Source organism: Falco biarmicus, chromosome 5 (assembly GCF_023638135.1).
Source record: "Falco biarmicus isolate bFalBia1 chromosome 5, bFalBia1.pri, whole genome shotgun sequence".
Taxonomy (NCBI): domain Eukaryota; kingdom Metazoa; phylum Chordata; class Aves; order Falconiformes; family Falconidae; genus Falco; species Falco biarmicus.
In genome coordinates this window covers 55641959-55663810 of record NC_079292.1, presented here as the reverse complement: position 1 = coordinate 55663810, position 21852 = coordinate 55641959, and the positions used below count along the sequence as shown (strand labels likewise).

The 21852-nt window shown below is 50.0% G+C and overlaps 1 protein-coding gene across 9 annotated transcripts; it reads right to left on the bottom strand.

Moving 5' to 3' along the window:
- Window positions 1-5616: 5616 nt before the first annotated feature.
- LOC130150490 (suppressor of cytokine signaling 1-like) lies at window positions 5617-21050 on the bottom strand. Of its 9 annotated transcripts, XM_056341490.1 has the most exons (6): window positions 20905-21048; window positions 19685-19749; window positions 17459-17586; window positions 14884-15049; window positions 10523-10647; window positions 5617-7246 (listed from the first exon to the last, which is right to left on the bottom strand). In XM_056341490.1, the coding sequence occupies exon 6, from the start codon at window positions 7178-7180 to the stop codon at window positions 6500-6502; it is 681 nt and encodes a 226-aa protein (XP_056197465.1). In that variant the 5' UTR covers window positions 7181-7246; window positions 10523-10647; window positions 14884-15049; window positions 17459-17586; window positions 19685-19749; window positions 20905-21048; the 3' UTR covers window positions 5617-6499. The 9 variants fall into 9 exon arrangements, with proteins under 9 accessions (XP_056197465.1, XP_056197467.1, XP_056197462.1 ...); XM_056341492.1 differs by lacking the exon at window positions 17459-17586; XM_056341487.1 differs by lacking the exons at window positions 17459-17586; window positions 19685-19749 and having other exon boundaries at window positions 20905-21050.
- Window positions 21051-21852: the final 802 nt, after the last annotated feature.

Below are 21852 nucleotides of genomic sequence, written 5' to 3'. Positions count from 1 at the left end.
AGGGTCTGGGGGGCTAATGCAAAATCTTCTGAGAGAAATAACAAAACTGGTCATTGATTTCAATGGCATCTGGGACCAGCTCAAAGGTAGAGAGCTCTGATGGCAAGGGTTGTGTCTTGGGAAAGCAGGTAGCCCAGGAGCAAAAAAATTTTCCTTTGAAAGTGTATACTTGTTATTTGCCCCGACTTGGATAAATCAAACGCAGATGTAGGAGGCTGCCAGTGCTATGTGGTGTTTTGCACACTTTTTCGAAGCTGTGCAGCTCCCTTCTGACATGAGGTTAGTCAGGCTGGGACCCCCCAGCCTTACGCCAACCAGTACGGCTGGGCACAGCCATCCCAGCTTGATGCTGGCCTCCCCTGATGCCCTCAGCTGACAAGTCAGACTGACTCATTTTGGACGATGGTGATGTTTTTCTCCCCAGCCTGTGCTGGTGCTTGCCTCCAGGCATCAGATGGGTGTTCCAGTTTTTCTGCTCATGGAAGCTGGAAGGAAGTGCATAAGGGCTGCTCCCACTGGGGCCATCAAGCCGCTGCTAGGGCACACAGCCACACACTGTACAGGTGGGTGTACGGGTCTGCCACGTGCAGTCAACCCCTCTGCCTTGAGAGATGCCAGCGCAGGTAGCAAGAGCTCCATGCACACCCGGAGCTCAGCCCAGGAGCTCCATGCACACCTGGAGCTCAGCCCAGAAGCTACATGCACACCCAGAGCTCAGCACAGCTGTCCCCTGCTGAGCCACTGTCTCAGCTGTCTGGGCTGCACCCAGTGCTGTTCAGCCTAAGACTGAGCTTAGGCTGGCTTCTTCTCGCACTCCTGCCACAGCAGACGCGTGCCCAACAAGGGACAGAGCTCAAAGCTGCACCTGGATCCCACCTCTCCCCCATTTCCCGACGCCGCTTTTCCTCCTCCAGAGGTGTGCTGTTAATCACCATTAATCCCTTTTTGTACTCACAAAGAGGTCAGCCTCGCCAGTGGCCTGTGGCAGGGACTTTCACAGCTTAAGTTATACACCACATGAAGAAACGTTTCCTTTCGTTTCTTTGGGTCTTGCGCTTGGCTATTTCATCAGATGCCTCTCTGTTTTTTTAAGGAAACACGCTTGCTTGGTCACCTAACCCGTGGCACTTAGGCTTCACAGATCTCTGCCACAGACCTCAGCCATCTCTTTTCTGGCTGAAGAGTCCTAGTCTATCGAGCCAGCCCTTACACGGGAAGCATTTGGAAGTACTCTACTTTGCCCGAATCAAAACCCCAGCTCCGCCAGCCCCAGTTCAGATCACAAGGCAGCAGGAGCAACAGAGAGAGCCAGGCAGCTCTGCAGGGAGGCATCAGGAGTCGCAGAGCGGCTCTGCTGCATCTCCCTCTCCCTTTGACACCTGCTTTCTCTTTGAACACTGCCCTCAGTAGCTGTGTCTGCACCAAGCAACAGCGCAGGGCAGGCAGAAAGCTCCAGTGCTTCACAGACGCCAAACGTCTAAGGAATCAGTGCAAAACAAACTCAAGACAAAACCGTTACATTCCCCTAACCAAGGTATTCCTGTAAATTAAGGGGATTAGCACATTCAAAGACTGATGCGAACACACATTTTTGGAGGGACATCAGGGTAGGGTTGCAAAACTGAGACCCAGCTGTGTGTACACAGAAGGTTTTGTTTTGAAGCTTGACTATCTAGGAGGAGCTCATTTCCAAACACTGAGGGTGCCCAAATGTTAATACATTTTTTTGAAATGCTTTTGCACATACTTGTGTTTTTTGGTGAATCCTGATCCATCAAGGCAGATCCCCAATGGCACACAGACCCTTATGTCAGAGGTAATCAAGTATTATTACAAGAGCTGCTGGCTGTGGGGCCCCTCCTGTGCACACACATGGGTACATATGGAAGTTATTAACAAGCTTCACGGAAGGATTTTGGGAAATTAACCCCTGGGGCCCCGGAGCACTGTTAACAGACAGCTAGTTGGGAGCAGATGAAAAGCAGTTTCCTGCTGCTGGATGCCTGCAGCATGTTGGGACCCAAATCCAGGCCTTTGCAGACGGGTAAAAGAAGCCCCTCTTGCAAGGTCTAAACTTTTCAACTTCTGCTGTTAGGAAGAACAGTTGGAAAAAAAACATCTGCGAGGCTGTACAAGTTTCCTCGACAAACTGAAATGAGTCAGCTGGAGAAATGTATAACATAACATATAAAAATGCAAACAATTTTCTTCTATTCCCCAAATGGCGCTCAAGAGGTTGAGAGGAAGTTTGTAATTTCTTTATAAGCCCCTTTAGGAGCCACCAAAAGAAACATTTGGAAATGGGCCACCAGGAGCTGCTCCTACACGACAGAGGGACCAGTTCAGAGGCAGTGCGATTAAGTGAACATCTCCCACTCATCAATGAAAGCCAGTAGGATGTTGTTTGCAGTTACTCCATGGAAGTAAACTCTTACAGCTTTGCTTTGTACATCTTTTTCTTGAGAGCTGAAAGAAAAAGGCTTCTCTTCCAACATCCAAGCAGAAAACAAAGGAGGACCCTGTAACGCCTGCCACAGCTGATCCACTTTTCACATTCCAGTTCTTCCCATACTGGTTTCCTTTCTTGCACCAATCCTGATCTGCAAAGTGACCTCTCCTCAGGAATAATGAGGATACTCACCCATAATATGCTCTACACTTCTATAATGTAACAATGCTTGGCAGTCATTCACTGCTTTTCATCCACAGATCTCAAATCAATTCGCTGCAGCCCTGCTGGAACTGACTTACTTGTAAGATGGAGACGAGCACTTGCTGTGCAATTAAAAAGACCTATATAAATGAATAAAATAAAGTAGACTTTATTAAAATCCAAACTATTTCCTCCTCCCTGGGTGTGATTTTGATTTTCCTAAAGCACAATCCTAGCTGCAAACGGGGCTCTTCTGCAGCCCCCAGCCATACAACCCAAGATGCTCATTTTCAGCCAAATGAGAACAGTTCACAGCCAGGTCAGAGCAATCTGGTTAGAAAGCTCTTCCCTCAGTGAGGTATAACTGTGCCCATAAAACAGAAGCATTCCTGTGCTTGGTTATAAATGTGGAAGAAATTAGCCTGCTCCTTCCCCCTCCTCAGTTTCTGAAGGGAAGGTGGGAAGGCAGCCAGTGCACCTCAGCAACAACACCCCCAAGGAAGAAAAGGATGGAGGGGTCAGGCAGGGTGCCTGGGGCAGCAGGCCCAGCCTCACTCTTCCCATAACAGGCAGAGAGGGAGGGCAGCTGTGTAGCTGACTCCACCGAGGCAGGGCTTCACCCAAGAGCCAGGGAACAGTCCCGAAACACAGGTGCTCAGAGCCACCCGAGATGCTGGCAGGGCAGATGTAGGAACTACAGGAGACCTGTGCTCTGCTGGAGCTCTGCACAGAGCACTGAAGGTGAGCAACGGCATGGTGCCCGAGACCAGGCCAAACCCACAGCAAGCAGCAGCACCCAGGGCGCGTGTGGCCTGGGAACGCTCCATGCCGCATGGGAGGTTTTCCCCTCACCAGCACACCGTGCCACCATCCTGGCCTGGCACCCTGGCAGCACGCTGTCAGTGCAGCGTTCGCCCTTCCCTCCACGGTGGGTTTTCCAACCACAGCACCTGCAGCAACAGCACACGCACCACCCCCAGCCCCACCACCTCCTCTATGGCCAGTCCCCCCTCCCTGCCCCATGAAAACACAGAACCACAGAGATATCCAGGGGAAGGGACCCGAGGAGGTCCCCTCCAGTCCAGCCTGGAACAGCTCCAAGGTCACACAGGTTGCTCCAGGCTTGACCCTTTTGGGTCTTGAAAAATTCCAAGTGGGGAGACCACCCAGCCTCTCCAGGCAACCTACCTCCCATCCAAACTACCCTCGTGGGAAAAAGGGTCTCCTCACAGCCAGCCAGGACTCGTTTCCCCTGTCTGCCACGTCTCATTCTCCCAACTGTGGTGAGCCTGGCTCCTTGCTGACGTCCTTGTAGGTAGAGGCAGACTCCTGTTAAGTCCCTCTGATGCCATCTCCTCTCTGGGCTGAACAAGCCCAGCTCCCTCAGCCTCTCCTTGCAGGGCAAGTGCTCCAGCCCCCTGAGCTTCTTGGGGTCACCCCCCTCCCAATCTCACTCTAATTTATTACATTTTCGTTGCACCACAGAGCCCAAAATGGGATGCAATATTCTAACTGGGGTCTAAGGAATGGTGAGTATAGGGAGGTGATCACTCCTCATCTGCTGGCAGTGTTCCTGTTAATGCATCCCTGGATGCTGCTGGCCTTTGCTGCCAGGCAGCCTACGGAAGGATTTGGCTTTGCTGTCTGCCAAGATCCCTAGTCCTTGCATGGGTTACGTTACTTGGATAGGGCTGCTTCAGGAACTGGAGATACCAATAACCCTGAGCAACAGGGTGTGTGTTTGAGCAGGGGATGCACGGGACTAAACTCTCAGGGTGGGCTGAACCCCAGCCCCTCTCATGATACTGCTTGGGGTAACGCAGGACACCCCAGCCCTCACCCAGTGCACTACAGCCTGACTTGGGCATCTGAGGCCTCCAATTCACCACCTCTAATGGACCCAGTGACAATGATGGATGCAATTACCTGCTTAGCTTTTTGCCCTGGCTCTACACAAGATTACAGATCTGGTGGCAAGCAACATCATACCCGCGTCAGCTGCCACTGTGCACGTGAACCCTGTGATAGTGAACAATCCCAGCTCACGTTTTTGCACCGGGCTGAGAGCTGCAGGAGCTGCAGGGCCACTGAGCTGCCCCTGGCCTCCCTGAGACCAAGAGGAGCAGGCAGCAAGAAGATGGCCGCTTCTCTGTCACTTACTCAACTACCTTGGTTCATAAGCCAGTGCCCCGAGATAGGAGGCCAGGCACCTTGCCATCAGCAGAGTGACAAGACCCTCCAGAGAATAATTCAGAGTGTCTGAGTGAGGCTCCTGTGATGAATCACACCCTGTGTCTCTCTCCCTGTGCTGACCGCATGCTTTGGTTCCTCAGATAAGGTACCTGAAGCCAAAAGAGCAAATTCAGAGTAATCTCTCCCCCCATGCAGTTTTTTCCCCGTACAGGTCTGAAGGGGAAAACCAGCATGAGCTTAGCAGGCTGCCTGCCTGACTATGGATGCTTGGCTGCATGCAAAATGGTTTGGCTCAAATTTTACAGTATCTGAATTTCTCCTTTCATGGAGCTGTTTTCAGTCACTTATTTTTAAGACATCATACCTGCCGGCACCCCTGAAATGAACCATAGCCCTATTTACGTCAACTCTGTTCCTCTCACCTTACTCATCCTCACCAGTTCGAGTTCATTGATGCTGTGCCCTTTTCTAGGATCTTCAATTACTCATTTCTTTCAAACACTCAGTACAAATTATAGGGTACTAAAAATAATTCTGAAAATCTCACCCATACATTTTTAGAACTACCTTCTGTTTAGAAAATTCTTTACTGGATTACACTGTAAGATGAATTAGATTTATTGTTCCCAGCTAGGTCGATTCATTTATGTTCTGCTTTTGGTCTTTATAAGACATTTACTTGTTCCGTTTCAGTTTGATTGCCATGTCTCAGCACTAAACTAATCGGGTTTCTAACACTGCAAGGGAATGAAAATACTGCTATGTATTCATTGACTGTAAAAAATAAGTATAAAACCATGTTTATTAACATTTTAAAAAGTCTCATATAAAAAATTCTTTGCCTTTTTTGAGGCAAAACCAAAACATCTTTTTACGCTCTATAGGTGGCAGCAGCATACTATCAGATGAGCATAAGAAAGGGTGCTAGATCCCATCTCTTCACACCCTCCCAGGGCAGACCCAGTTCTCCAGTCGAGGGTTACCTCTGCAGGAATACCATGCCCTTAGTTAGTATAACATAACTCATCTGCACTCCCAAAAATCTGTTCAAAGAAAGCAATGCAAAAGCCAGTGAAGCTGCACGTATCGTACATAGCTGCAATGGTTTCCTTCTAGTGCAAACATTGGCCTCTGAAGTGCCAGGCATTGCATTCATGCTGCAGGGAGCGAAACGCACCCTCGCTCCACCACGGCTGTACAAGTGTCCAGTCAGCACTGGGGTCGTGCCCACCGATGCCCAAGCTGCACTGCTGTGGGAGCGGACTCACCCACCCCCACTTCACAAGGGCAGATTTGTAGCAGAAATGAGCTTAGACACTTTGGGGTAGAGGAAAACACAGGGCTGACCTGGGAGGACAGGCAACTCACCTTCTTCTCAAGCTTGTAAATTATAAATGGAGCAAAGAGCAGGACTTGTTTGGGGGGGGAAATCTCTGCTCTTCAGATGTGGCTTTACCCCAGGCATCTCTGGAGAAGGCCACATGCATTATGCACGTACAAGGACACGGCTGTCACAGTGAGAGGGTTCAAGTCATGCTCCCCCCGCCCTCCTCTTCCTCTCCCAGCAGCAAGTCCAGCCCCACCAGCATGGCGTGTGTCCCACCAGCACAGCCATGTAACAAGCACCTCCCTTTGTCTCCCAGACACATGGCATCATCTCCCAGCCCAGGACAGAGAGGGGCTGGGGACGACGCTGCCCTCTGACCCACCCCTTCTGCCCACGGGTGAGACAATCTTTGTGGGGCGCATCCCTGAGGAGCCCCCCAGCCCTGCTCTGTCCCCCGCTGCAGTGCCAGCAGGCAGGCTCCGACAGCACAGTTCTCGCAGTGTGGGCACTAGCCGGCGGCTCCGGCACAGGGGCTCGGAGAAGACCAGGGGGGTTCCCCCCATCTCATCGAAGTGCAAGGGGTTGTTCCGGGTCCCCGCCACCACCAGCTCCAGCAGCTGGACCACGCAGTCTGAAAACCAGTTCTTCAGGCGGAAATAGCCCTCTTGGAAAGAGATTCGGAGGCTGACCGGCCCTGTCGGCATCCGCACGCTCAGGCTGAACAAGCAGTTCCCCTGTGAGCTGTCCCGCACCAAGTAGGTGCCGACGGGCTCACACTGGAGCTTGGCATGAGCCTCCCCCACGGACAATGGGCCCCAGTAGAAGTCGCTGGCCTGAAGGATGTTGAGGGACCGCTCCAGGACCTCCCACTCGCAGCTGCGAAACATCCGGAAACGATCGGGCAAGCTGGACGGCACAGGGCTGGGAAGAATGCTTCGATGCTGCCTTTGTGGATGAGAAACAGTGGTGTGCGTGTTGTGCAAATCATCTGGCCTCCCTCTGATCATCTCTCAAAGAGCCCATGGATCCTGGAAAGATGCTGCCTTTACCATGCTTCCTCCTTTGCATCCAGCCTGTAGGACAGAAGGAGAGTGAGGCAAACCCAGTACCTTCTTCTAACTGGGCAAATGAAGACACTTCACAAGGGAGAAAGAGCAGCAAGAGTACCAAGGAGCTACTGCATGTCACCAAGCCCCAGCTGTAGGGACAATCAAGGATATAGGTGCAGGAAGGGCTCCAGCTGGGTCCCCAGCAGCACAAGGTAGCACCTTACAAAGCTCCGCATCCATTGGGTTTCTGTGATTCACAGCTAGGGGCTCCCCAGCACACCCTTCAGCGGGCTGGTTTGAACCTGGCAGATCTTGGTATTTCAAGACTCCCCTCTGTTGCATGCTCAGGGGCTTTTCAGAGTGACCTTGAGACTGACAAGGGGAAATGACACCTCACAACAAAAGGGAAAAGTTTCCCAAAGCAAGAAAGTATCATTTACTTTGTCATTCAGTGAAAGGTGGAAAGGTTTCCTCACACCTCTCCAATCCTTCTGAATCCTGTTCAAAAAGACAGACCACTGGGCTTAAAAGCAGCAGAAGATGGGACTGAGCCTATCCCACCAAACCCTGTGAACCACTCCCTCACCCCAGGACATGCCTGTTTTACTGTGCAGAAGAACACAAAGGTCTCAGATCAAGACCCCTTCGAGAAAGTTACATCATCAACTTCAGGGCTGGGACTGCCACAAATGAGACCACTTAACATGATAGCAGACGCTGCTGATGTCTGAGGAACAGTTCTGCTCTGGCCCTTGCAGCCCCCCAACTTCTGTTTCTGCTGGAGGGATGCCTCCCCCCGCCAACAGACAGTGCTGCCTTCTCCCAGTCACCGTCCTCTGCTCATGAGCTTCGTTCAAAGTGCCCTCCCTCACTTTCACAAATTTGCTCATCTCCTGCACCTCATACCCAGTGTTGAAGTCAGCAACTAACTTCAATTATACAAAAAAATACATATTCTGCATGTGTGTATATATATATATATATGCATAAACATAAAAACCACAGCCCCAAACCAAAGGCTCATTCTGTGAGAAGCTGAGCTGTTACATACCGCTTCCCCAGGCTTGACAAGTCAGTAGCTCACCGCCAAACCCTGCCCTTGGTCCCTTGACACACTCCATTAACCCAGTCACACTCGCTGACAGCGCAGCCGTGCTCAGAGCAGAGCAGGCTGCTGAAACGCAGCCTGCAGTGGAGGAAGACATGCTTCTCTGTCTCCAACAGTCCTCACAACTTGCGGGAGCATCAGGGCTCACAGTGGGCAGGCAGCCTCCCAGGGAATATGCAGGGACCTGTGGAGGGCTTGCTCTAGAGGGAGAACTTTAGGTTAGGCTTAGCAACTTGCGAGGTTCCCCTTACTTTGCACACTTTGCCAGCTATTCAAAAGCCTTGTGCTCCTTTTGGTGCTTGTGCCAGCTGGACGGCCATGCGGAGCTATTCTGCTCCTGGGGAGAGGACATGGAGCAGCCATGGCCAAACAAACATCTTTCCCTTGCATGGGCACGGTAGTTTTGGAAAGGAGGCATCTGCCTGGCAACGTTTTGCCTACAGTCATCTTTTCCCTCCTAACATCTCTCTCAATACTTAACGGTAATACCATTAATGTAGCTGTCAGGCACATCTCCATCCATGGAGCCATAAACACCCTTTCCAAGAGCAGCCTGGGAAGCTTCTTCAGTTTCTAGCCCTGTGATTTGCAGTCCACAAGCTGCTAATGTCCCTGATACTGCGCTGAATGCTGCTGATCCTGCCCTTTAGATACGTGTCACTGTGAAAGGGAAATTACATGCTTAGAGAAAGGTGGGAGGGGTAGGAAGGAGTTAATCAAGTCAGGTTTTTTATTTTCTATTTAAAAAAAATGTAGCAGTTGAAGGCTGCTCCGATGGTTCAGCAAGTCAGAATAAATCTCAGGGGAAGTTGATTTAGTGAGCAGAATGCAAGTAAACAGAATCACCACGTGCAGCGACTAGGGCCATCTTTCACCACTGAAAACTCAGCACTGTAGGTGCCACAAGAAGTTACAGCATTTCTGTCCCTTTTCTTCTCCTCTCTACTGGGTGAGGAAGCTATAGAGCCCTCTGACATTAGCTACTATAGAAAAACAGGATCATACTCCTGCCAGATGCCTCCACGGCTGCAGGTATAGCCTCAGGGAAAGCAAGAAAGAGACTTGCTCCCACCAGAAGTCACACTTCCCAAACAGCAACTTCTCTTGGGTCCAAACAGAAACTTTGCCAATGTCATGGGTCTAGGTTGGAAAATGAATTCAAGCAGGAAAACAGAAGCAGACAGCTGTCTTTCATTTCCAGGCTAGTTTTAAAAATAACAAACAAATAGATAATTTGTTTAAGGCTGCGATGCTATTTGACAGAAAAAAAAAAATCCGAACATGTTTGTCCCAGTTTTCAACCTCCAGTCCTTCTCCCAAGTCCTTTAAGAAAAATCCACTGCTACTAGAAGTCTGACTAACTAAGAACTGAGACTGCGTCATCGCTTCAAATTCAAAGTAAATGCAAAATTGCACCCTCACAATTTGCTCACTTGCTTTGAAATCTACATATGGCTCAGAGCCTCAGACGGCGTGAATTAGTTTAGCTTCAGTGACCCACTTCCAACAGATGACTGCCTGGCCTGCAGCACAGTACGAGTTATATTAATATTAGCTCTTGAAGCGCTTCCTGATATTACCTTTAAGGTTCACTTTTAATGGGTCAAGAGGTCCTACATGTACATGGCCTCCCACGTCAAGGAGGATGAGCAGACTCTCAGGATTAGGAATAAGCCAGCCCATGGGTGAATGAAAATGTGTAATGAAATACACATACAAATTACTTCTGCTTCTGATTTGCCACACCACGATTTACTTTCCCTCCCCCCACTCCAAAAAAGCCCCAAGAACCCCAATGCCCAAACATGTCACTACCTCCCTACTATAAGACAGTCAGAACAGTGCTTGCAGCCAAAGCAACACACCCTAAAAAGCCAGCGTCCCGCTAATTAAAAGGCTGGATAAGTTTCTCCAGACCTCCTGATTTACTGCAAGTTCAAGAGCTTTTCCAAGTAAGTGCTCTTGACACAGGGCATTCTGCTTTCCTCCTTGCTCACTACACAGGCAAGGCAGTGTACTTCATGTAAGGAGACAATTCTAGTAAACCAGGGGACTGTATGCAGCCTCTGGTGTCAGCCAAGCCAGCCCTGCACCCTGGGGCTTGACAGATCTGGCACGTTCAACAGCAGCCTCAAGTACTCAACTACGATGCGTTCTTGCACTCTTCCTCCAAGACACTAGAAAGAGCTTACCTCTTTACATTTACCACCCATAGGGATGAGTTTCTGGAAGTCAGGCCTGGAAGTGGTCCAAATTCAAGAGCTCCGATGCGGCACTTCCCAGTTTTTGCAAAGCTTTACTTATGAGCAGATCCATCCTTTGAAAAGAAAGGGATGTCCATCAAACAGGTGACTAAGTCCATTATTTCACCCTAACGTGGATCTAAAATACAACAGATCTGGGAACAGGTTGTCTGTCTCAAACTCTTTGACCTGTATTATTGTAGAAGCATGTATACAGCACTTCAGAGAGCAACACAGACAACAGGTTATTGTTGTTGTTATTATTATTATTATTGCTACTTATAAAGCCATGAGCTTATTAGGTCCAGACAGTTCTCAAATGGCCTAAGGACAAATGCAAAGACCATAAAGTTGCCATCATCTTCTGGAAGCGGGAAGCATAAAACCCAAACGTTAAGAGACGATGGCAATAGGAATAAGCTTAAGGATTCAGAACAGCAAACTCGGCAACACACAACATTCAGAGTATCTTATCTGAAACCACAGAGGAAGCCATTCACTGCTAAGTTATTACAGTGACCCAGTCCATTCTGGCTGCGCTTTTCTGCCCTGCTTCCCTAGCTCTCATGGCTTTCCTTTGTCACATCACAGACGGAAAACAAGCCCCTGACCTGGTAGAGCAGCACGCCAGCACGTGTGCAATTACGTGTTTGTCAGTGGATCCATCAGCAAGCTGAAGAAACCAAACCCAGCCTTCTGCATGCCTTTCAGAGGCAGTCCCTGTAAGGCTTCACTTATACCTATACTACATTACTTAACATCACTTCTCTGCATCCCCTGCAGCAGAGCCCAGACCAGGCACACACCCCACAAGCCACATTAACTGGCAGCTAGCAGAACTGTGGGTCTATCCCTAACTACCTACCCGCTCCAATTGCTTTGACATCTCCCCATTATCAACCCTGCAGTTCCCAGAGCAGTTAGATGGAGGGTAGAATAATTTGGAAAAGCTCTCCCTGCGGTACCCTGCAAGCCCTTGCAGCAGCACAGCGTCGCCGTTCCAGGCAGCAGAGCTAGAGCAGACATCTCTTGTTTGCACGTCTGCATCCCACAGAAATGCGCTGCCTACTGATTTGTGGCTGGAGAGGATGTTTCAAAGCAAAGTTCAAGCAAACAACTGAAAGAAACCTCCCTGGTAAAAGCCAAGCATGCAGTGTTGTGTTTTAATGGTGGGCCAGCCTGGTTCCCACAGCCGCCACCATCTGCCACGCGCTGGCAGCAGCTGTCACTGCTATGGTGCATGGTCACACCAATGCCTCTTGTCACAAGCACCCTACCACGGCCAAGGTGACCAGGGCTGATCCAGAAAGAGCTTGCAGAGGGGGAAGGGAAAGGCAGGAGACGCACAGACAGACATGTGCCAAAGAGCACAGAGGGAGCTGTGGTTAGGCGAGGAATGTGGCACAGCTTAGTGAAGAGGACTAATGTTAATCACAGCCAATTTCTCCAGCACAAAGCAGGCTTAGGAGACATTGCAGTACCCTCTATCTTTTATGCCATGGCTATAAATAAGAGTTTCATGTGAGGCTGCCATTATGTCTGACATATGAGGGGATATATGTAAAAAAGAAAAAACCCTGCACCCCACATGCATACCTCAAAACTGCGTTTCCCTATACAATCAGCATTCAAGTATACAAGATTTAATAAAATAAAATAAGCTGATACAGGACACACACTTTGACAGTTCCTGCTTCCATGCAGCAGAGATGCTGAGCAGAAGGATCCTGCAGGCGGGCTCTGGGAACCAGCTGCTGGACACCTTGCAAGAGGACTGGTCTTATCAAACCCTTCCCAACATTCTGGGGTTGGAGAACACACCTCAAAACCCACAGATAACTTCCTATGGATCTGCAATTTAGGTTTTGTACTTCTTACCATAATTTTCTATGATGTGTTTTCTGCATTAATGTGACACGTTGCTGATACAAACTAAAAGGTTTTTTTACCCCAAGAAAACCCACAAGACAGTACAATGTGCGCCAAATATTCTTCAAGGCAGGGAAGCCTGCAAGCATGTTTGGTTTCTGCATAACATGCTTTAAAAAAAAAAAAAAAAGGAAGGTTGCAGTTTACAAGGAAAGCCAATTGCTTTTGCTAGACTAACTGAAAGAGCTGGAAGAAAGATTCTGCTCTCTGGGTCCCCTCCTCACACCTTGGAAATACTATGCACATTCAGAACAACTAATTCCAAATTAAACAGCCTGTTCCTCATAGAAATAGCCCAGCGTGAAACTGTAATCCTGCCATTTCAGAGTAACAGAGAAGTCACATCGCTTCCCCGAACTCAAAGACCGCTGTGCAGTAGCCACAAGCAACTATGGCTTGCTCCACAGCAAGTAAAACTACCAAAACTACCAACTGACTTCTGGCCAAAGACAGCTTCTACTGGAGACTGAAGTACTCCCTCCCCCGCCGTCCCATAACCGGGGAAAAGAGAATTAAAAAAAAAAAGTTAGGAAAAAAGAAATCTGTAGGGGTTTCTCCTAATTTTCAAAGCTGCAGCTGAGCTTACCCTGCCGTGGCTTAAGGAAAGAAAGTTGCTGCTTACCTCTGGCTAACACCAGCATTTTCGGTAAGCAAGGGAAGCCTGGTCATGTTGCTCCTGACATTTGCAGTTTCATAGTGAGCAGCCACCCCTGCGAATGTCAGTGCAGCACAGCTACGCTGCACTCAGCTGGGGAGCACAGCCTCTGCGGGGCTGCCTTCCCCGCCTCCCCACTGCCGGCAGTGGGGAAGCACCCCCCAGGAAGGTGACCTGGGCTCTCCCCGGCTTGGGTGAAGAAATGAGGAGAGGGCACAAGGAGGAGGAAGAAAGAGGTGAAGACAACAGTAGTCCCTCATGGCTCCCATTGGAAATGCTCTGTCCTGTCTCCCTGCTGAGAGGGGGATCAGTGGGAAGTGGGTAGCAATGCCCAGGGCTGCATCCTCGCCCTCCGCTGGAGCGGAGCCCTGCATCCACCAGTCACAGCTCCTCAGCCTTGCCAGCTCCCCCCATGCCCAGACCAGCAGCATAGGTACGTTTCCTCCATTCCAGCCTCTTTCAGCTAAATTGACTTTTTTCAGTTGTTCCAGCACCCTGTTTGAGGAAACTCATAAATCCTGAGAAGCAAAGGCCATCAGCCATCCCTGTGATGGCCACAGCCTCTTATCAAAACCATCACATTTAGCAGGAAAGGAATTCAAAGCAGCAGCTAACTCTTAAGAAATAAGCAATGTCTGCAGCTGGTTCAGTACCATGACCAGAACTAGAATGTTTGAGAAGAGTCCCAGGCACTTAACCAGCCCAAGTCAGAGCACAGAGGTACCAGGGAGAGATCCTCCCTTGGCTCTTCCGAAGGATCAGCTTCAGATGTGAGGGGCCATTCAGCAGTAGCAATTACCGTGCCTTGAGAGGAAGGGGCAAGGGTCAGAAAGCATAACTAAGTTTTATAATGGGGGATTTCCAACACGCAAAATAAACTAGTCCTGAGAGTCAAAAGTGAAAAGAAAACCAAATTAAGTCATGAGAGGTTATTTAGGAAATCTTAAAGTGATAGACCATGCAGTCCTCCCACAAATGATGGCGCAGAGATGCTGCCTGGCTAAGAGGACAGGCTTGGCGGACAACACAGGTCATGCTGCAGGTATTAGCTGTAGGTGCAACAGCTTGCAAGGGCATCTGCCATGGATCAGAGGCACCAAACACACACACTACAAAATGACAGTCCCTGCCCAAATCTCTCTACAACCCCAATAATCCTTCAGAAGATGAAAAGCTAACCCTGGCAGAGCCGATATAAAGGAATATAAATTACTGACAGTAGGGAGCAAATTTACAATGAGGATGGCTGTCATGAAACTAGGACAGTAGGTAGCCAAGATAAAACAAGACAAAAACCAGAAAACAAATGGCATTTTCAGTTTATCAAAAACAGAAAACCTCTGGGCAAAGCATTTAATTGACTGGGACACCAGCAAGGGGGATGAGGACACTGCAGAAAAGCTATGTGAACAAGCAGATATTCTTTTCTTTTGTACACAGGATGCTGAGGACATTCCTCAGTACTTAGCATTGTTTAACCTGGAGAGGGAAAAAAGGGTGCTCTAGCAGAACAGTCTGGGGAAAGGGACATTAGAGCAGAAAGTCAGCTGGACACAGCGGACTGTCCCCATGGATTTTGAACAACTGGGAAATGGCTGGTTGGGATGCAGACAGAAGAGCTCTCTCTAATCAAATCAGCTGCGACTACCAATTGTCAGAGGGCTGCAAGCGTTGTAAGGAACATTTTTTGACATGCGCTACTAAGGCAGGAGCACCACATGGCTACCTGACTGTGGGAGAGAGGCAGACAAAGCTCCCCATCAGGAAGATGGTATCTGAAGAAGCAACAGCTGCTGGGACATGCCTTGTGCTTCCCCAAAGCCTCCATGCCAGAAGCAAGTCAAAAACCAAGACATGGTGCAGGAGGTAAACAGCCGGCAGCATTCCAGGACCTGTAAAACAGATGGACAGAAGACAAGGAGCTGTCACATCCCGGGGTGACAGGAGGTGGAAAAGGGGTGTCCTGAGAAAACCAAGGCGTTTCAGTTTCAGCCCCTGCACATCTGATCGTCTGTCTGCTACCCTCCCAGCTGCTGCATCTTCCCCTGAACCGACTCAGCCCACTTTGCAGAGCATACATCCCTCCCTGCTGCTTGACAGGCCAGTGGGTGCAAGTAGCCCAAAGCCTCCCCCAGCTCAGGTGTGAGAGGCTCCCTTCCCCCTGCCCATGCAAACACACGTGTTGACCAAGGTCCCTTTCTAGAAATCCCCTCCACCAGTCTTCAAGCTGCCATTGCTGGCAACACCTTCAACACCAGAGCTCTAACTTCGCCCCACAGCCGGCAGCTTCCAGCTTCATGTTACTTAGATCTAGGCAGCCAGCTGGAAAAGCAATGAGGCCCCTCCATCGCCTTCCGAGGGCAAACAGTGACAAGAATCACTTCACTCTCTGCAGGCCAGAGAAGTCAAAGGTCACTCAAAATTTGGCAGGCTGGCAAGCACCAGGAGTTCAGGCAAGACTCTGTCCTGACAAATGCAAGCACGCAGAATTGGAAAACAAACTGGGTCTGTATTTCGAAGAGCGATAAATTAAGTGGCACAGCTAACCAATGAGCCGAGTAACCGTGCTGAGGGCTCATTAACAAAAGCTCTGGCTCTGAATGCAAAAGCAGTCATTAAAAACCAAGAAGCAAACACCAGCACGAGGTTGCAAAATGGATGGGTGGGAATGTAACAGTAATGTCACCACCTGAGATAATACGTTCAGTTCCAGTCACATTAAATAATAACAGATAGAGCTGAAACAAAGGGGACAGGCCTAAAGATGGGTGATGAGAAGTCACATTTAAGTGTTCAGACAGAAAGAGACTGGAGAAACTTCATGCTCAGTTTAGAGGGCAGATGGATACAAGTAGATGCAATAGAAAAATACATGACAATCAGGCCATTCTTTTTATATACTCTTTCATAAAACTGCAAGAGAGGAAGTTCAAAGGTGACTGAGATTGAAAAGTAACTAATTTTAAAACTCATAAAAGGAAAAACTCCAATCACATAAACATTAAAATGCTGCTGCTGGGGAAAGTGAGAGAGCTCATCTGAGGAGTCTCATTTCTCTCTCAAATGCCTCTGCTTTGTTTCTGTAAAGCACCCACCATGCTATGCTTTAGCAGACCTTCGGCAGAGGAATCCAGCAGCAAAGGGCTGGGGTTTTTAGCATCACCTTTTTAAGCCACCTTTTAACCATTCAAACTTTAAAAAAAGACTAAGAGGAGCCCAGCACAAGGCATAAAGGTCCTTCAGCTGTGCAAAACTGAAGAAGTAAACAAGGGTATACAAAGTCACTATAAAGAATCAACTATTCCTGCTGCAGAGTAGTTAAAGCAGCTCAGCCTGTTTTTCCCTCATTTTTGAACGACTAAAAAGAACAGCACCTATCACTTGGATGTGCTGACTTGAATACTGGTGTGCATCCTGCACAGATGGCAAATTTCAGAGATTACTGCTAAAGCTGCTCAGAATCAGAAACGGCTGTGGCAGTGATGTTGGAAAGAGACACTCCCTCTGGTTCAGCATCCCCTTGAGTGGGGCTCTTTGTCCATCATGTCACTTAGCTAGGCCTTGGGGGATGAATATAACTTCTAGCAGGGGGGATTGCAGAATGTTTCTCCAGTTCCAGCTTCCTCCCCTCAACATTCCTAAAGTCTCACCAGAAAACAAGAAATCAAATGCAGACAAACAGCAACATTGCTGGTCTATCAAAAAGCATAATCAAACCACTCCTGCAGGCATCTGGGCACATCACCACCAGTGTGCTGGCCCAGGCAAACCTAAGCCAAACCCCTCTCAGCAAGGCACCTTCAGCAAGCTGCAGAGAAGCCCAGCTACACAGTCCAGATTGCAGGAACAGGAATGGAGATCTTTGACATTCTCCAACTGCTAACAACCACACTTACTTTCTTCCCTGACAGCCTTAACCTAAGTTTCCAAACAAAGTTTGCTACCGAGGAAGTACAAAAGCTGTTCCAAACTGTTTCTGAACTGCAGAATCACACACACACACAAAAATCCCCCTTGCTGCACAAGTCACAATCTGAAGTCAAAATTTTTCTTCAGCATTTGCAGGGAGTGAGGGGGAGGACAAAATCTCTCTGCAACAAAGGCAACTGAATGCTGCCAGCTTAACCCAATTTTGCCAGCCGCGGCTCCAATGTAAAGCTACAGCAGCTTATTTGCAAACTTAATATTGGCACCGTTAATTCTTTCCCTCATACTTTGCATGTGTCCGCGAACAAGAAGCACAGAAAGCACATGGGGAGCAGGAAGGGAGAAGGCAGAGAGAATGCGCATTATCAAAATACCTTGAGAGCAGTTCTTGGAAATGTGCAGCCTGCAAGCCTGTATCAGACACTCATTTCCTGTGAAGTGCACACAGGCCTTTTCATTTCTCCACTGAAGAGGACAAAAATAAGGGGGGCAGCTCTAAAGTCTTCGAAGACAACACAAAACCAGCATTTAGCAATTGTACTAAAACTGAATGTAACATTTTTATACTATTAAATACCTATTGGACAGAAGCAGATTCCCAGAAGTTTTTAAAGTAGGACTTTCTATACCTCTCACTTCTAAATCTTTACTTGAAATCTTGCACTTGGTCAGGGAGGGGAAATGAATTTTACTCAAGTCATTCTGACCACTCGCTAACACAAAGCCACCAAATCCTGCAACATCAAACACCACTGCATTTGTGTTTTTTTAAGGGTCTGAGACTGATTTCAGCAAAATGGTGAGCTACTAAATACCTTACCGAGGCAGAAAGCTGCAGGATATGCACAAATGCAAACCAGAAGAGCAGGCAGTAGTGAAGTAGACAGACAGGATAGAAGGGGGTAAATTGATATCATGCCCCTCTTCTGCCTCTACTTACATGTAATCAAGGGTCTAATTAATGTAGCATTTAGTTGCGTTATTTTAAATAAATATATGATGATGCCTCCTAACGAACACACACTTAATACCTTTACTCAGTATCACCCCTGTATGGCATACTCAGCTCTTGTACCATCAACATTTTCATTTACAGAAAGATATGCAGGTGCCCACTCCTCCCAGCTTGCGAGCTTTCAGCAAGCACCAGTAGCCGAGTTCTGCAGCAGCCTGGAGTAACGGCTCAGGAACGCACCACCTCCCCACAGCTTTTATTAATCTAACCACAGCGTCAACTCGACCCAAATGATGTCATATTTAAGTATTGGCACTATCTGTTTATTGCTGACCGAACTAAGGTAGGAGAAACCAGAAGACAGAAGCCTGTGGGTGGGTAAGGGGAGATGGGGGTGGTGAGGAGCTACAGGGAAAGACTCAGGAGGAAAGAGCAAAAGGTCCCCAGTGGGGACAGAGAGAAAGAGGAGCAAGGGAGGAAACACAGCTCCAAAGGCACATTTTCTCCTTTGTTTCTGAGCAATGCAACCACAGTATTAGTGACAGCAACTAAGAATTTACCCCACCCAACTCCAGCTCTATACTTGCGCAAACTGACCACCAACTTCACAGAAATCCCAGTTGGATTGAGGGTAAGAGGCACTGGCTGCGTGTTTGAAGCTGCCATCTGGAAACTGAATTTGGCCCTCTCTGAGCAGGCATGGCAGTAGCAGGGACACACACCTGGGAGGATGTGCAGAAGCTCAGCCTTTCCCTGGCACTCCCCTAAGCCTGCTTTGTGGGACCCCAGCACAGTTTACCTGTGCGTTCCAATGAAGCTTTAAACAAAAGCCCTGTGCTGCCTCTCAATGCCACTACATTTAAGCAAGCCAGGTTACTGAAGGATGTATGACATATCAAGCGATAACAAGGAGCACAGAAATAACAAAGGCCCAGCTGCCAGCCTAGCTCAGGAAAAGATGGGAACCTGAGTGGGAGGTTGGCATCCCAGTAATCCTGCGGGTTTGTGCCCAAGAGCCTTCTACTTTGGAGGGGACAAGAACCCATACTTCAACAACTACATTTTAAATCACATACCCAGCAGAATCGGTCACGAACACAGCAACAAAGATTAGCTTCATCTGCTGCAACTGGCCACATCTCGTGGTAACTTGATTCAACCAAGACCAACATTATGTGATAATGGAGCCTCAGTCCAACAAACTTCTGTGCATGTGCATAATTTTTAAGCACGTGACTATAGCCCTGCTGTGTCTGAATGGGCTATTTGACATTCACGCAGCATCTGAACTGCAGCTACGATTGTTTGGAGAAAGAAGATATGCCTGCATACCCTCCTAAGGGCACAGTTATTAGAGAATGAAACATCAGGAAACTAGTTACTTCTGATCCCGCTCCATTTTAGAGTTGAGCATGCTCAACATGTGACTGGGTTTTTCCTTTTAAGTTCTCTGAGAGTTGCAAGGACTAGAACTAGCAAACAGCACTGTCTGGACCACATAGTCCTAAATAGCAGCTTGCTAACAATACTCTTTACCCTCAACTTTCCAGAACAATAGTCAAGCCACATCCCCCTCCTTCATCCACGCAGGGGAAGAAAAATGCCAGGGACATCAATTCAACATTCTTGAGCTCCTCTCAGTTACCTCCAGGGTTCATCCCAGATCCTGTTTCCAAGCTTCTATTGAGCAGGAAGGAATACACACTTAATCTGATTTTTTTAAAAAAGGAAAGAAAAAAAAAAAAAGATTGTAAGAGTAGCATGAGCTGAAGTTTTAGGTGGTAACTATTCCAAAATTCTCAGTAAGAGCGCATGTGTTTGTGGGAAAAAGTGAGTAGCAGACCCTACATGGCTGTGAGCACCATGACTCAGACTGCACGAAGAAGGAGGTTTTAGCGATAACCTTTGCCGACAAGGCTTTTCATGGGCGCGCGGCACCGATCTTCTGCGAAAAGGCAGGTGTGCGGCTGCGTTCTGACTGTGCTGGGTCTGGAGGATGGCAAGTTCCCCTGCCTTTCAAGGGCAACCCCTACGGGCACACACGCTCCCGGTTCACGGTTACCCCGTTCCCCTGGCACGCCGTCCATCCTGGCCCCTGGCCGGCAGCTTGCCTTTCCAGCTACAACTCAGCGGAACACCCTGCGCGCCGCTTCTCCCGTGGTTTATGTGAGGGGGAAGAAGCAACGTGAAAACCAAGTTATTACCCGCTCCCCGGACCCGTGCGGCTGCTTCCCCGCAGACCCATCTGAGACAGAAGTTACCGGTTTCACTTTAAAACAAGCGTCTCCCTGCTCTGATGCTGCGGAGAACACCTTGACGCCAGGACGAGCCCCAAGCTCCACGGAGCCTCCCGGGCTGCTCCCAGCACCCCACCGCCACCCCACCCCAGCACACGGCTCCCTTCAGGGCCGGCCGGTGAGTGGCAGCACCCCAGGTCCTCCCCTGAGCCCCGCCGGGGAAAGCACCCCAAGCCCCGCACGCCGCCTCTTCCCCAGCCAACAGCCCCAGCGCCGCCCGGAGCCAGACCGGCCGCGGGCTGCACCCCCGGCGCCCGCCCTGAGAAGCCACGGGGGGCCGGAGCAGTCAGGCAGAGAACACCCCCACCCCCAGAACGGCCAGTTTCAGTTACCGCCGCACAACTTACTCTCGGCGCCTCCGGGGCCGCAGGCGGGCGGGCGGCACTGCCGCCGGTGCGAGCGAGCGCTCAGTGCCGGGGCGACAGTGGCGCTGCCCGGCCCTGCCCCCGCCGCCCTCCCGCCCCGAAGCGAAACTGAGGCGGCCCCGCTCCCACCGCCCGGCGCCGCCGACGCTCCGCATCCCCCCCCCCGGCCCCTCCACTGACAAAGGGGCCGGTGCGCGGCTTACCGGAGGCGGCGCGGCTGCCCGCCGGGCCCTCTCGGCCGCGGGGCAGGCGGGCGCCGTCGCGGCGGCTTCGACTCCGGGGAGAGCAGCGGAGAGGAGCGGAGCGGCGGGGGGCGGAGAGGAGGGGAGGAAACCCCCCAAGTGGTTCTTTTCCGAGGAAGGAGCCACGGGGGAGGGGAAGGGGAGGGGTTTCTCCCTCCTCCACCACCCCGTCTTTCCACGGCGTGGGTCTTGCAAGGGGGAGGAGAAAAAGAATAAAAGAAAAAAGTTGTGGGGTTTTTTTGTTTTGGTTTGGTTTTTTTTTCTTTTTAAGAAAAGATGGACGGATTTGAGGGGAGAGGAAAAAAGAAAAAAAAGGAAGAAGAAAAAAAAAGCAGCTGTGAAAGCCCCTCCGCCGCAGACTGGGAGCGGAACCCCACCGGGACGGCACCGCAGCATCCACCGCCCCCCGGGACCCGCCGGAGCCACGCGTCGCCCCGCGGTGGCGGGCCGCAGGGGACCGGGGCTCTGCCCCCCTCCCAGTTACCATCAGCTGCCCTCCAACGCGGGGCTGGGGCATCGGAGCTCGCCAGCACCGCGGCGGGGGTGCTGTGCCCAGGGCTGGGGAGGTAGCGCTGTGAAACCGGGGCGGGGGGCTATGCACAGGCCCGGGGCAGCACAGCCAGCAACCGAGAGCCCTTTACACCGGTGAAAAATGGGGAGCCTGTCCCGGCCTCCGCTGCCAGAGTTTCCCCGGCTCCCATCGGGCACTACAGGAGCCCCCAGAAGGGCACCAGGCACCCTGGCAATGCAGCTGTGGGGCAGCCTAATGTGCACTTGAGGAGCGTGCCTAAAAATGCACGCTATTGCCTTGGTGGGTTGAATGCAAATACTGGAAATCGTGGAAAAAATGGGAAAAGGCACAAAAGTTTTATGATGCAAAATATAAATAGTGCACCACATGGTGCACAC

What these genes read in the sequence shown, in the direction of transcription:
- LOC130150490 (XM_056341487.1), bottom strand. Translation starts at nt 7,180, where the DNA reads ATGATCAGAGGGAGGCCAGATGATTTGCACAACACGCACACCACTGTT.